The sequence below is a fragment of the Atheta coriaria genome, unplaced genomic scaffold (assembly GCF_025399875.1).
Source record: "Atheta coriaria isolate IRGN ID8LTWV9N9 unplaced genomic scaffold, Caltech_Dcor_3.1 hic_scaffold_6_pilon, whole genome shotgun sequence".
In the NCBI taxonomy this organism is placed as follows: Eukaryota; Metazoa; Arthropoda; class Insecta; order Coleoptera; family Staphylinidae; genus Dalotia; species Dalotia coriaria.
The window spans coordinates 11,624,499-11,639,448 of record NW_027045448.1 but is presented as its reverse complement, the minus strand read 5'-3'; the positions used below and the strand labels follow the sequence as shown (position 1 = coordinate 11,639,448).

The 14,950-nt window shown below is 39.6% G+C and overlaps 2 protein-coding genes and 3 non-coding genes across 7 annotated transcripts in view; 4 read left to right on the top strand and 1 right to left on the bottom strand.

Moving 5' to 3' along the window:
- The window catches only part of SPR (Sex peptide receptor), a 68,699-nt gene that overhangs the window by 7,434 nt on the left and 46,315 nt on the right, over positions 1 to 14,950 (bottom strand). For all 3 annotated transcript variants that reach the window (XM_065305306.1, XM_065305305.1, XM_065305308.1), the window contains one exon: positions 7,616 to 7,670. The gene's annotated coding sequence lies outside the window, so the exon portion shown is untranslated. The remainder of the gene's footprint in view (positions 1 to 7,615; positions 7,671 to 14,950) is intronic.
- TRNAS-UGA (transfer RNA serine (anticodon UGA)) lies at positions 987 to 1,068 on the top strand. The gene has a single exon. It is a non-coding gene; the product is annotated as a tRNA-Ser (tRNA).
- On the top strand, positions 1,159 to 1,240 carry TRNAS-UGA (transfer RNA serine (anticodon UGA)). Its single transcript has one exon. It is a non-coding gene; the product is annotated as a tRNA-Ser (tRNA).
- TRNAS-UGA (transfer RNA serine (anticodon UGA)) lies at positions 1,332 to 1,413 on the top strand. Its single transcript has one exon. It is a non-coding gene; the product is annotated as a tRNA-Ser (tRNA).
- Positions 7,303 to 13,384, top strand: LOC135794140 (katanin p60 ATPase-containing subunit A-like 2). Its single transcript, XM_065305304.1, has 7 exons — positions 7,303 to 7,602; positions 7,784 to 8,133; positions 8,192 to 8,535; positions 9,037 to 9,199; positions 11,991 to 12,170; positions 12,295 to 12,545; positions 12,970 to 13,384. The coding sequence occupies exons 1-7, from the start codon at positions 7,543 to 7,545 to the stop codon at positions 13,101 to 13,103; spliced, it is 1,482 nt and encodes a 493-aa protein (XP_065161376.1). The 5' UTR covers positions 7,303 to 7,542; the 3' UTR covers positions 13,104 to 13,384.

Genomic DNA, 14,950 nt, shown 5'->3' with positions numbered 1-14,950 from the left:
TACGTGCACTCCATGTTAGTAGCAAATATCCGCTCGGATTGCGTAAAGTTCGAAGTGCATTGAGGCAAAACGACGATGGCCGCTATAGACGCAGCTCGCCGTTCGTCTATAATTCACTTTTGAGCAAAAAAATGCGCGTTCTCGCAAACGTATGCCCTGAAGAGTAGTCGTTACTCGTTATCGCCCCAGCAAAGCGTGGCGAAAGGAATGCGTGATCGACATATTTTTGCTCGATACTTTTTTGCATCGCTTCCGGAGCGCATCGCGGACGTCGGTCCAGCTGTTGCCAAGTGCACGCCGACTGAATGGCGCACTTAGAATTTGCGCATATCACATTCGCGTCCAAAGCAATTTACGTGTTAATGTTAGAGGTCAAAATGAACTTCCAGCGAAATTCAAATACTAAGTGCATTTTTAATCAACTGACTTAAGTAGGTGGAAATAACTTCCGGCAACAAAAATTGCAAACATTTTAAGTTCATCACAAGATAACTTTAAATCCTGTTGAAAGCTTGTTTGTCGAAACTTGCAACTTATCACTTTCTAATAGTATAATACCCTTAATGGACACATACAAGATGTCACTTTGTAAATCCTTGCAAGAAGTGAAGCTTCCATTGATATTTTACGTGCTTTGTCAAAGTTGTAGCACATAGAATTCAGTTCGCATGTTCAACTTGAACGAAAATCGTTTACGCTCTAATTATTTTGCGCGCAGCTCGTGCTTAAATTGCATTTCGCCTTGTTGAGAAAATAAGGTGCAAGCAGAAAGAGATCCGCATCGGCTAAATTGGAAAACAAGTGCAAAGTTATGGTAAATCTTAATTAACGCTGATTGCTTCCGAAGTTACGTAATAGACGCAGTTTTACAAGCATTACTGAAGTACCTATACACCTTAAACAGAAGTTGTATAAAATCGCTTTAGTTTAAACAATGGAAATTGGGTGTAAATGAAAACTTTACTTAATTTTTTACTGTTTCAACAGCTGCGGTGTCCGAGTGGTTAAGGAGATGGACTTGAAATCCATTGGGCTTTGCCCGCACAGGTTCGAATCCTGTCCGCAGCGATCATTTTCGTTTTACTTCAGATAAATTCATTTACGCATGCGCACTAGCTGTCATTGAGGTACACTGATAAAATTGCAGGTAGCATATCAGCTGCGGTGTCCGAGTGGTTAAGGAGATGGACTTGAAATCCATTGGGCTCTGCCCGCACAGGTTCGAATCCTGTCCGCAGCGAACCCTTTTGGTTTTTCTTCAGCTAAATTCATTTACGCATGCGCAATACCTGTCATTCAGGTACTTTTATATACTCGCAGGTGAAATATGAGCTGCGGTGTCCGAGTGGTTAAGGAGATGGACTTGAAATCCATTGGGTTCTACCCGCACAGGTTCGAATCCTGTCCGCAGCGTATCTTTTTCAACTTTTTTAATCAAAATATTACCATTGTGTAACTAACACTTCCTATATTGCAATAGTTTAATACTTTCAATGGCATTGTCTCCGAGTACAATATCAATTGCCAAGAATGGAAACTTGAGAGCTCATTAGGGAAAGCACCGATGGACGTTTTGTTCCTCTTAAGACTGTTGGAGTATGACGTGGTAGTGGTACCTTTCATGTTCGTGTGTGGAAACTTCACCAATATGGGAATCAATGTGGAAACCGAAGCGATTGCATCCAAAGTTTCTGCTCTCAGGGAATTACATGCATACATCTAAGCCAAGTCGAACGTCGAACGCAGTTGTCCCGAGTTACGATTGAATAGGCTGCTGGCAATGCCAAGACGATGAATGCATAAAATCGCGCTACGCTTCCCTAATACAAGAACAGTTTCTGAGCTGGAAATGCCCCTCTGTAATGGAATTAATTATGCGCGAAATGTTCAACGCTTGGATAAACCAGCAGAATATTTTATTGCTCCATAATCTAACCACACAATCAAAATTACCACGAACAAGCATTTGTTTATAATATTTATGTATTCTATCAAAGTTAACAAAGACTTATTGTTCTTTGAGTTTTGTTTTCTGCGTAAATCCGGTATTTTTCTGTAATTTTGTAAATAAAACATGGCGGTATAAGAAGTAGGCAACCAGAAGTGCCCCTAAAATCCCATCTGTTCGTATTGATATTGATACAAGCGCAAAACACGCGATTTGCGAGACGCAGACGTCCAAAAGTAACAATCATAAATCAATTATATTGCCTAATATATTATATATTTCCTTTTTGGCCCAGCAGTGGTCGATTTTTCGTTTTTTTTATATTTATGCTCCCCGCGATGCACACGTAGCGATTCGTACGCGTGCCAACGCCAAGTCACGTGTGCTCACGCACAAAATTTACACAAGAAAATCTTGCAAAAAAAACCTTTCCCTTTCCATTTCTCAGTCCTCAGTCAAACAGATGCAAGTTACTCCAATGTATCCGGATGTAAATCTTATACGGAAACAAGAGATAAAAGTCAATAGTTAATATCCGTAACAATAAAAGCAATAAATGTAATTGTCTGGGACGCTACGTTTCCGACCTTCTTACGTTCGTAACATCTGCCAAAAGAATGCATGTGAATGTATCGGTGTGTGTGTGTGTGTGAAAATGTCAATTCAAATAATGTGCTTTTTTAGCATCGCACACCGACAAAAAGAAATAAATGTGAGTGGCCGTAATAAAAGAAAAGGTCGTAAAATATTCAACAAGATGGCCGACTTTCCGGCTCTCTTGATTACCTAACCTACAACGTAGTAAAGTTAAACGCCATTGCTATTTTTTGTATTGAATTTTTTTCGCGTGCTCGAGTATAAAAGGTAATAAAAATCGAATTATGACCATGATCTCCGTATGCGCGTATCTTGGTCCTTTCCGTTGTCATCTCGCATGCTTCCGGCTTTGTATCACATTGTATTTCAATGACCCAGAGCGTATATGAGTATATCTTGCAGAAATATGTTGCTACGAATTTTCCCGTTCCGAATTCCAAAGGGAAAACAAATAAATATAGTGAAAAGAAAGCATATCGCATATTCAATCCGCGAATTTGTATTTTTTTTTGCGTCAAAAGTTGCGTTGTTCATTTTGTTGTTGTCTGTGGGTTTATTCTCGTTTTTTTCTTGCTTCCTATCCACTGCGCGATGATTGTCCGGATGACCGCTTCGCGTTGAAGAACTAGAACTCGCCTGGAAGCGACTTGACATGTTTAAATCACTGAAAGGAATTTAAGCGCAAAGAAATACAAATAAATTCAAAGAAAATATTTGTTTGTGTCTTATAGGTACATCTCTTAGAAACTGAATCATGTGATATGAGCTGCCGTACAAGTACTGAACTAAAATAATCCGAACTATTGCCCATGATTTACCAGTTTTACTAGTTCAAAAATTGTAAAAAGTGTTGATGTGGAAAAATAAACCGAAAAAGTTACGAACGTTTAAATACGTTAAAGGATAGGACACACGTTTGAATAAACTGGAAAAGTTTCGGCTTTCAATTGAGAAGTATCCCTCATGTCCCGCACGTCGGGCCGGCGTCGGCGTGCTCGCTTGTTCGCTGTCAACTAGCGTTAACATCGAGGGTGGAGAGTTGGGTCGTTTGCAGGAAGTGCCGTGAAACGAGTGAAAAATGGCGTCATCTTTGCCGCTTACCCGGGGAGGAAATCGTCAAAGTTTCTACACCGATCTTCAAACACCACGGACGTAAACTTAAATGAAAATGGAAATGCGAACGGGGAACATTCGTAGCATAAACGTGAATAAAAAATGAAAATAATGTGGAATAGAAGTTGACTTAAACAATTGTTTTATAAATTCGCTGATATTGATTTCTCTATTTTTCTTTTGCTTTGCAAGCAAACACAGATAATACCCGCACATAAATAGTCACATCTTCGTTACGCACGTCCGGGTCAAAAGAGTAGGGAAAGCATCATCGCTTGGCAAAATGTGTTATTGCTCGTGTAATGGCGGTCAGAATAGAAGTCACGCTCGAAGGATCAGCCAGAATCAAAGGATAAATAAAGAATAAAACGCCGGTGAAGAGTTTAGCTTCCGGCAAATTTTATCCTGCGAGTAATAGTTGACATTGTAAAAATTTTATAAAAATATAGAAACGGAAAACATAACAAGATACGATGGTGATTTTAAACTCCAGCGCACCAGATGGTTGAATTGGCATCTAAGGACGCGTTTTATTGCAGTTCAAGCGTAATAAATTTACGAGAAAGTTATAGTTAGGTACGTCGATGAAACCGGTGGAAAATCTGACGATATTAGACGGCTCGTTGAACTATAAAATGTTTATTCGATTGTATTACGCACTTACCAACATTAGATGTGTATTCGAATGATTTTCCGAGCTTTAATGCAATACATAAACTTTTAATATTTTAATCTATACCTGACAATAAACGCTGTTTATACGAACGCCATAAACAAGAATTAGATTGGTAAAATACTTAACATGCACTTTGCACCCAATAAACATTTTTGAAGTTTGATAATCAAAAATAAGTGCTTTCTATGTTCATGGTATTTGTACATTGTGCGGATCCTTTATGAAGGCGTGCATTGAATGCGCTCCGGAATCGTAAATTATTGCCCAAACGCAATTTTGTGAACTACTCGCATTCTGGCGCCGACAATAAAGCGATGAAGAGGAATGTCGATTGCGTGAACAACTTGTTTGCGTGCGTCCCCGCAACACGTTTTGACAATGCATTCGATTTCCATCTTCGGCGCGCGCGACGAGTGAAATGTAAAGTTGTGAAACGGGCGCACTTAGAGACGCACACATACACGCACCCACACACACACACCAAGAGACAATACCAATTTGGCCGCGCGGCTCGTCGCCGGCGTCGAGGCGGTTAAGAGTTTGGGAGAGAACGGAATACTAATTACTAGGTCGTCGACGCGTGCGAATGGCCGCCCACGCAGACAACCCGCCCCCCAAAACGCCGAAATGACGAGGATGACGAAAATGTCCAACGCGAGAGACGCGAGGCCATGTCTGTGGATCAGCTGCGCGAAATTAGAAAATAACGATGAGCGCGCCGGCGTGTGAACTTCACAAAGGGGTCATGGTCGTACGCCCAATCGTCTGCAACCCGACACACAGCGAAACGCGCGCGGAGTGTATATTGGGTGGCACACCCATTAGGCGTCAATGTGTGTGACAACAGTGTTGCGAACAAAGTGTGAGCGACACATAAATGGAAGTTTTCCCTAAGTAGCGACTAATCATGGCCGTGAAAAGGCTAACTCGGCGAAGAACTAATTAACAATCAATTGTTTTCGCAGATATTGAGTTATCTTTGTTGTCTTTTCCTTCTGCGAAAAATAAAATTACACAAAAAACTAACGCAATCAAGGATGTACACGAAAAAAAGCGAATATAACTTTTTCGGGGCCTTTTTGTTCGATATTTTATTAACTCGCTCGGCACGATCGAATTCCTTTTCGTTCGAAAAGACTTTATGCCGTATAAAAGGCTTCTTAACTCAGCGTAGTTATTCGATATTGTTTTCCGCTCGGAATCAATGCATCTTCTACTCGATCAACTGGACAACGCACACAAAACGAAATTCCGATCGGAATAAAGTTCATCCGGTTCCTTTGATTATTCTACCGAAATATTTAGAAAGTTACTTCTTTTATAACCCGAAAATACAATAAAAAATATTAAAATAATAAACGTAATAAATTACGAGTATTAAATATTTCCACACTCGCTGTAATATTCCGATTTGATATTTGTTTTCGCAAGACGCAAAAATACAAATGATAGCTTTTCAACACTCGAACCGTTTGCTTTTATCTTTTATGGAAGGCGATATTTTAATAGCGTATTCTCCGATTTGAATGGCTATAAACAAACGAAAACTTAAACAAACTTTAGGCAAATCTCAAACAAAGTGGACGTTTAGGCTCGCAGCGTGTGCGTAATAAAATAATAAATTGATAAATATTTAGCTCGCTGCGAATAAGAATTGCATGCCGTGCATGCTTGCGTTGGAATTTTAATTTTCCTTCCTTCGGTGGCGAAGCCCTCGAAGGGTTGAATTCAGGATAACGGACACAACGAGTTGGAATTTCAAATTTTCGCATTGGAGAAGTTTCATGCTTCATAACAAAGTACCTTAATCTAACCTCATTTTAAAATATAACATGTTATTTGGGTTGCATACAATTCAACTGTCTGAAAAGTGTTTACCCACAATTTATTCTCCAGTCTACAAAAATATATTGTATGTCGTCGTTAATATCAATAAAATTTTAAAAATGCTTGTTCTCCGACGAACACAGTTTACTCCAAAGAACCGTGCGAATTTTTACATGACGAATGACTTTGCACCGTTTTCATGGAAGATGAAAGCTGTGTAGCGGTGAGCTAAGTGAAAAGTATAGTACGATGTCTCTCGAATGCCTCTAGCCACAAAGATGGCAAACGCCTGGTGTGTGTTGTCGGGGGCTAAACGCAATAAATCAATCATATTTTTTGCCAGGCTCCGCCACCAACGCCGCGAGAAAGTGGCCCCGCGCCACATTATACTAATGTGCGGTCCCGCGAGGAGTCGTTTGTTACAACCGCATGACAGACACTCGAATGGTTTTTCATGCGCGCGGCGCGAAAAACATGCAGCGTACAAATAGCGAGGAACCGCGAGGAAATGCATTATCGATGTGGTTTTGCAAAAAGTCAACAAGCACGAAGGGAAAAAAGGAAGTAATGCTGCTAAGCAAAGATAAGCACTAAATCATGCGTCAAGAAATATTACCATGTTATTCAAGATTGCTTTTCAGAATTATTTTGCGTGAAAAAATACAAAATTTTGAAAAATTGAAACAAAATTTAATTATTTTCAAGTCATAGAATGACACATCAATTTTGTAGAGCATAAGTTGATTATGATAAAACGTACAAAACAACAAAATGACTTCTGACGCGGTGTCAAAATGGATGACAATTGTTTTTGTATTTTTGGTTGCCTATATTGAAACTTTTGAACATAAATTTTATAAATTAATAGAAACGTATCAAAATATTATTGTTTCCTTAGAGCAGAATATGCTCCCTGGCTCTGTATGCAATTAAAATCAAGTGCAACATTTGCATATTAACGTGTTTACATAGTCCCCGGTTCACAAGCAGTTTTCTAATTGTTTGCAATATCACCATAGAAACACGCATACATTCCGCTCTGAAACCGCCGCGGGGCCGTTGATAAACAACTCCAGCACTACGACCCAGACGCCGCTGGGAGCCTCAAAATGATTCGTTTTCATTTCAATTTTAATGTTTGTAATGTCGGTGTCGCCCGCGTCGCCCCGACAGCACCCAACTTGTACGCGACAAACATTCGTAGCGACGTTTAATCGAAGCGGCGCGACGAGCGTTCGCTTCCCTCAGTATTTATTATTTACCAGTTTCTACCAGCCCGAGCACAATTGCTGCATTATTACGGTGTGCATTTACAATTTACTACACACTTACCACAAAACAAGAACATCTAGAATACTATACAGCGTTGTAAACTACTAAAATGGAGTTTTTACTACCGAAAAACAACAAAATGGCCGCCAAAATGACAAGTAAAGAATTCGTAAGTCACTTACATGTCACATTCCACACGAACACTGTCGATTGTTGTCGAATTATGTCGTAATAATCCTGCAACAAGAATATTTATTATTCTACAAGTAAAACATTAATAATTTTGACGTTTTGTTTACTTTATGAGCGCTCATTTGTTCGCAAGTTTTATTTTCGTCTTGTGATGATAGGAGAAGAACGAAGGCAAAGAAAGGAAGAGGAACCTTTTGTATCTGATGGAGGGATACATGCGAGATTGCTGTCTGCACGACGCTGCCGACGCTCTTGCGTCGGAGGCTCAATTGAGCAATCAATACGAACTGTGCGATAACGTAGATCTGGATATGATCCTGCTGGATTACAACGGTTACTATTACACGCGTTTCGATAAGTATCCGAAGATCGTGCGCCGGATTAATCAAAACAATGCCGGCACGAACGGGGCGGGAGCGCCCAAGAGACCCGGAAAAACAGCCGCCAGAGGGATTACGAATAAAACAACCTCGCCGCCGACGTCTGCGACGACAACTCCATCCACTACGTAAGTTAATAATTAAATATTTTATTTTCTAGATTAATTTTCACAATTTTTTTTTTAGAAAACAATTGGATTTACAAATAGGAATTACCAACTTAAGTAACAAAAAACCAGAGAATGAAATCTCATCGTCGATGGTGTCAGATGTCAAGGACAAGGATAAGGACGCAGATAATCGCAGCGCGGCGGCGTACTCGTCGCTGTGCGACTTCGAAGGATACTCGAGCGAATGGCGCGAAACGGCCGACTTAATTACGAAGGAAATTGTGAGGAAAAAACACGCGCCTCACATCTCCTGGTCGGACTGCGTGGGGTTGGAGCATAGCGTTGAACTGCTACGCGAAGCGGTCGTCTATCCGCGAGCCAGGCCCGAATGGTTCGAGGGCCTGCTGGCGCCCTGGAAAGGTTAAATTTATAATGATGATCCTTCGCAACGCCCTCTGCCGCATTTATTTCTGCGTCTACACGACGCCCGCTTTGTTTCGCAGCAGTTTGCCGCCCATTCTAGTCGGGAATTGCAGTTAGGGAAAGTATTAGAGCTACACTTGTATGATATAAAAAAGAAACGAAAGTGATCCTCAAGGAGAACGCACGCATACTCGAAACGAAGCTGAGATGGCAAAAAAACGTCGTTTTATTACTCGTTTAACTAAAACACTGCAATTTATATTTTTTGCCAAGATTTACTACCCTAAACGACCTTTTTTATTTCTTATTACCTCAAAGATAGGTATATTAGGAGATGATTTAAAAATTAGAGATTTTGTTTTACTAAGCATTTTATGCATTTTATGCACGTAAAATTAAAAAAGAAAAATGTAGGATAATTTTAAACACTTATAAATCCTTGCTTGCTGCCTGCTTACTATCGCAACTAATTTGAATTTATTTAAATTTGCATTCAAGGCATTCTCCTCTACGGCCCGCCCGGAACCGGAAAAACTCTCTTGGCGCGCGCCCTCGCCGCTGAAAGCGATGCGACCTTCATCAACGTGACGATCAGCACGTTCGTGAGCAAGTGGCGCGGCGAATCCGAGAAAATGTTAAAGGTCCTCTTCGACGTCGCACGGTGAGTAAATATTGTCGCATCTAGTTATCACACCTTTCGGTGCAAATCGCATAACTCTTATCCGCCTGATCGCAAAACATCCGCACAAACACACACAGAGCGAAAAAAACATGCTTACGCAAGCCAACAACCACACAACTCGTTTTAATTAAAACTAGATACTAGCCAAACAGAGAATGGACCATAATGCGGTGTAATTGGACAAACAGAGGCGCGGAATGCTCGAGATGTTGAGCGCGAGTTTCTTCGATGATCCCGGCTATCATTAAGCTCCCCCGGCATGGACGCAGCGTGGAATTATTCATTAAATTGCTTTATTTAATATTCCGCCGAGTGGCGCAGGCGGAGTTGGTTCATTATGGAATGCGCATGGTCTCAATTCGCAATACGGCAATTTGTTTTATCCTGCTTTTTTTTCACTGTCAGCAGTTTACCTATTGCTGCATGCAGTTCAAAGAGTGCTTTAAATTATCGTGCACACGAGGGTAATTTAATTAAATGGACATTTTCGGAAATGCAATTACTGTGATGCAATTTTAACTTAACATTATTTAAATTAGTGTTGAAATTAAGTAATTACAACACGCATTTAATTGCATTTGTGACAACATGAATGCGGGCACAAGTTGAGAGTGAAATATAAATGTAATTAGGAAAGTTTTAATAGCTAATAACTCGTTTTGCATATGACGGTGACTGTAATTGAAAAACTATTTAAAAAACATTGATGAAGGTGACATATCTTTATAAATCACATGAATTAATTTATTTCTGTTTTAAGTGTTTTTCCGAGAAAAAAAATAATTTTTCAATTAATACAAGGAAATTTTCTTTTGAACTGCATTGAATACGGTTGAAAATGATTTGTTTGACCTTTTGGTAGTCAAAAATGTATTATTTTAGCCAAATTGAAAACAATTGTGCATTCGGTTGCATAACTTGCACATAACCAACATTTCACGATGCGACAGCTATAAATTGGCAACAAGCAGAGCCAATTTGCGACTTTTCCATCAATTCCACCCATAGCTCGAGCGAGTATTAATTAAATTGCTTGTTAGCAGTTTTACTGTCATGCCCACACGCCCCATATGCTCTGCATGACTCCATCAATCGGACGCCATCAGGAAAATTGCAAAATATTAATTAAACCTCTCTTTATATCATTTTTATGAAAAAAAGTTACATCACAACGCAATTTTAATTTAAACTTTAATATTTTAACATTCCAATCAATAGATACCAGATAATTAATCCCATCAATGTAAACATTAATTTTATCAAGTTTCGTAAGTTTCTTATAGGAAAACAAAGTTTAATTTCATGTCCCAAGTTAATTGAAGTCAGGCGCTGCGCAAAGCTTTGAACCTGGAAGCCTAAAGGATCGAATGAATATACATAATCATAAATAATTTCCATATTTCTGATTTGAAGTGGATGCGATCGGGCGTTGATACCCTCTTTACACGGATATGCTTTAGCGTTAGAATTTCCATTTGAATATCATTTGATTCGATGTCGTCCGCTTCTGTCGGTCGGTTTCTTACTCAAACTCGTATTTGCATTCGCATTACACCTCGTTGAATTTCAAGATGTCCCTTATTCACCTCATTCACTCGGATGATCAAAGGTCACATACGATTCATTAATTCTGATATTGATTTCAATCACGTAATAAATTTATTGATTTATTAATATTCAACCTGCAAGACTTTATGCTTTTGTTTACAAAATGTGTAAAACTTATGACTTGTATTTTTTCGCCTGATTAAATTTCGATTATTTAGGAGCGTATTCGATGGAAAAATCAGGGCTTGATCTCTGAGCGTTGGATATTTCCGATCCGGCGTGGTTCTCGAGAGGGATTTCGCCGACCGGAAAGCGTTTCGCCGGCTTTCGGGCGCTCATTCGTATTCAACGATCGCGCGTCCGCTCGGTCTTTTGAGTGTCAATGAATTGGAAGCGGTGTGTCCTCGGAGACCGATCGGCATTTGTATATTTTATACGTTTATTGAAATTTGGTTTGTGCCATCAAAACTGTTGACAAGAAAAACTCAAAAAGCAAACATAACCTACGTATACTCGAGTATATAACCAATATTAATATTTAAGCTTGTTTGTTCTGTGGTGAACACTAGAAGAGTGAAATGTCAAAGTTGAAAATATGAGAAGCGAATATCGCGCAGAAGGGCAAAGGGAGCGTTCCAGCTCGTATCTCATGCGCAACGTCGAGGACGCTGAATCTTTATGCATCTGACCTTGTCGTTATCGGCTCTTTGTTGTCTCGCGATGAGAAGTGATCTTTTGTATTCGAGGGTGCCGGAGTGCTTTTAGGCCACACACGGCTATCTCCTTGACGGTTTGAGAGTTTTTATAGCGCAGGATCACAAACATTTATAGTTTACACACATAACCACACTTCGAAGGTGGCGGCTGTCAGGCGAACATTGACAGTGACAGATCTACTAAAATGGCGCCCGTAGTTATGTTGTTAGTTTGTATATAAGTTGTAGTCTCGGTGGCATTGTTGGTTGCGCTGCAACTTCCGGCTCTAAACTCAAACTCAGGACTCGAAGTAGAGATCCTGTGGTTTGAACGGGAACACGCCAGAGACTATTATTATAATGGTACGTACGTGACGGCAGCATGCTTCAAATATTCAAATTCGACGATCTAAACTGCATGCCTGCGCCAAACAAATAGCTTGTGTTTCGAGCGTAGATTGGGTTGCATACCTCGATGCACTTTAACATTTTGACGAATATAAATTTTCTGGTTTAAAATATCACAGACTGTATGCTCCAACAACGATATTCATCGACGAATTGGATGCGTTAGCATCGCGCCACGAAGATCAACAGCACGAGGCGTCGCGACGCTTTAAAAGCGAACTACTCATTCAACTGGACGGTCTGCTTCATGGCGGCGATAACGATGGCGTATTCGTCCTGGCAACAACCAACGCACCCTGGTAATCCTTCTTTTATCTCGTGTTTTATTTCGATTTTTTGCTGTTTGCTTGTTTGAGCGAATGCCCGGCGAGGAATGCAATTGCAAATACTCTCGACGCTGCTCACTGGAATCTTTTTTTGCAGGAATTTGTGCGGTGCTGTATTACGTCGCTTCGAGAAGCGCATCCTGGTGAGCGTTCCAGAGCAAAATGAACGCAGTGCACTCTTTCGATATTATTTCGACAAACATCCGGTGAATAATTTTGCCCCGAGCGATTATCAAACGATGGCAGAGGAGAGTGAAAATTTTTCCGGCGCTGATATTAAGCTTGTTTGCCGCGAGGCGGCAATGTGTGCGCTGAGAGAAAAATTATGTGAAATCGACGCGATAAACGGTAAAAAACAAAAATGCTACCGCACGAAATTTTAATCATAAGCATGCACAAATAATTCGAAAGTGTTTGACAAAAAGAACAAAGTGTTCCCCGAAATGAAAATACCTAACATGACGAACCGGCAAAAAGGCCCACCATAAAACTTAAAAGAAAACTCGCTCGGTTACAAATTCTTAACGTTCCGCTCATAACGATAACGAATTTTCCTCATATTAAAACTCATCTTTACGACGACAGACGCCCGTCGTAAAAAAAGTCCGGCCGCTAATAAGAAAATCTTTTTGAAGTTGTTTTTTCGGCGCGTATTTTCTTTTCACTGTAGTTAATCTTGTTTACGCGATGCATTCATCGGGGAAAATTAAGAATATTCAAAGATTCAAACATTCAAAGCATGTCTTAAATTGTATGTGTGTGTTGTTTGCAGATAGAAAGAATTCGAAATTAAGACCGCTTACAATGCGCGACGTCCGTCTCGCTTTGAGCAAGATTCGACAGACAAGCGACTTTGAGACATTAAAAAAGTACGCCAATTGGAAGGAGCTTTATGGCTGCGCGTAAAATGATGGTGGCAATGTCAGAAACTGCTCACAATGAAGAAACTATCTGAAAAGCAAAATGAAACGCGCAAAAATGTAAAATATACTATGTAAACGACGTGACAAAGTTGAGCAGACGAGATTCCGGTGAAAATTGCAAATTGCAAACATGAAACGAAAAGAAACAGCAAAAATTTTAAATGCAAATTGCACCATTGTAATATACATTGTATATTTTTATTTTATCTCCAGTAATTGCGCACAATTTATTTTCGTGCGTAAAAAATAAACTGTTGGAATTTATTTCGATGCTTAATTTTATGGTTGGCAAAAGAAAGAAAGCTCAGTGAACTCAGTGTACAGCCAGGAGAAAATTGATGTCGTACAAGTGCGATAAATAAATAAATAATGAAAATACATAAAAAACAAATTAATCAAATCTTAATTCAGTATTTTCTCATGTTTCAGTTGCGCAGCATTTTCCTGATGTAAATTTATGCAACTTAACACACTCCCAAAACATAAAAAGGTTCATTCACTTTGTAAACAAGAGTAGAAAAATGCGCTCATTATTCACAATGTAAGATAATGAAATTCTATCCGAGTAGGTCCTCTATTTTTCTATTTTCGTGAGCAAATGAAAGCCGACGTGCGAGGTGCGAGGTGCGAAATGAAAGAAAGTCAAATTGTAAATATGCCCTTCGTCCGCGCCGTTTGGCGTTTGTTCACACCGGAGTAGATGCATTGAGCAAACACCAGCGGCGCCAATCTCTATTCCATTTCGGAAGCAGTCTGCTCGAGCACTTTTTCAAACCGAATCTAATCAAGGTGTGCGCGTCGTCTGCACAAGTCGTTCCCGGCATTCCGAGCCTCGTTTGTGAGCAAACGTCGTTCGTTTCTCCACCTTACTCGCCACCTCCTCCTCGCTCGGCTTTTCTATCTTACTTCCAGCGTGAGTCTCCTGCTTTCAGGACAAACAGGACGTCGCGCTACGTTGAGTTCTACATGTGGCGTGCTGGACATCCGTCCGACATTTGTCTCCCCCCGCTTGTTCCCACTTTCATCCTCGATATGCTTTCACTTATATTATTTTATTATTTATGAAGAGGCAAGCAAGCGAGGCGGAAGTGTAAGGAACGCTAGTGGAAATGGCCGGAAAATGTGTTAGATAAATTACGTACGTATAAAAGCCAAAAATGCTTTGTCTGTAAAAATATCTCTCGGTATATTTAGATATAAAATGATTACTTCTAGAAGTAATAGTAAAATAGTTATCTAATGTTGACTTCACGGGCTTTTAGTTTTAGTTTTAATTTAAACTTTACAGCGCACGTAGAATAAAATATTAAACTTTGAAGATAGTGAGGAGCAACTGTGAGGAGTTGGAAAACCAACATCGGAAACAAACACTAAACTTTAGATGGCTGCAGTCGAGTGGAGTTGAAGATGAAATTGTGGGTGTAATTGACTTTTACGAAAACTACTGCAGTACTTTATAAATAACCAATATAAATAATAATAAATTTAGCTGTAAAAGAATAAAAATCGAATTTTTTTACGAGAAATTGAAAATGTTATTTCATCAAAATCTAATTTTTTAATTTTTTTTACAAAATATATTAAAATTTTGTGTTATTGTCACACTTTATGTTTTTAGACAAATTAATTCTTGCATTTGACGTGTGCAATACGTGCAATACCCGTATGTTTATGTCAGTAGCAAATATTTCACAATTAATTGGCTCGTCCAGCAACGATGCTCTCAGCCTCACTCGTTAATCCGGATTTCTTCCTCAACCAGCTTGATTAATTATACCCAACATCATAGATAACGCGCAGAAAAAACCATTATAAATGAGTAGGTGAAAA

Bases quoted from the DNA above. Each gene is read 5' to 3' on its own strand.
- LOC135794140 (XM_065305304.1), top strand. From the start codon at position 7,543: ATGGAGTTTTTACTACCGAAAAACAACAAAATGGCCGCCAAAATGACA. The intron at 9,200-11,990 runs GTGAGTAAATAT...AAAATATCACAG, and splicing joins GTCCTCTTCGACGTCGCACG to ACTGTATGCTCCAACAACGA. The intron at 12,171-12,294 runs GTAATCCTTCTT...CTTTTTTTGCAG, and splicing joins GCAACAACCAACGCACCCTG to GAATTTGTGCGGTGCTGTAT.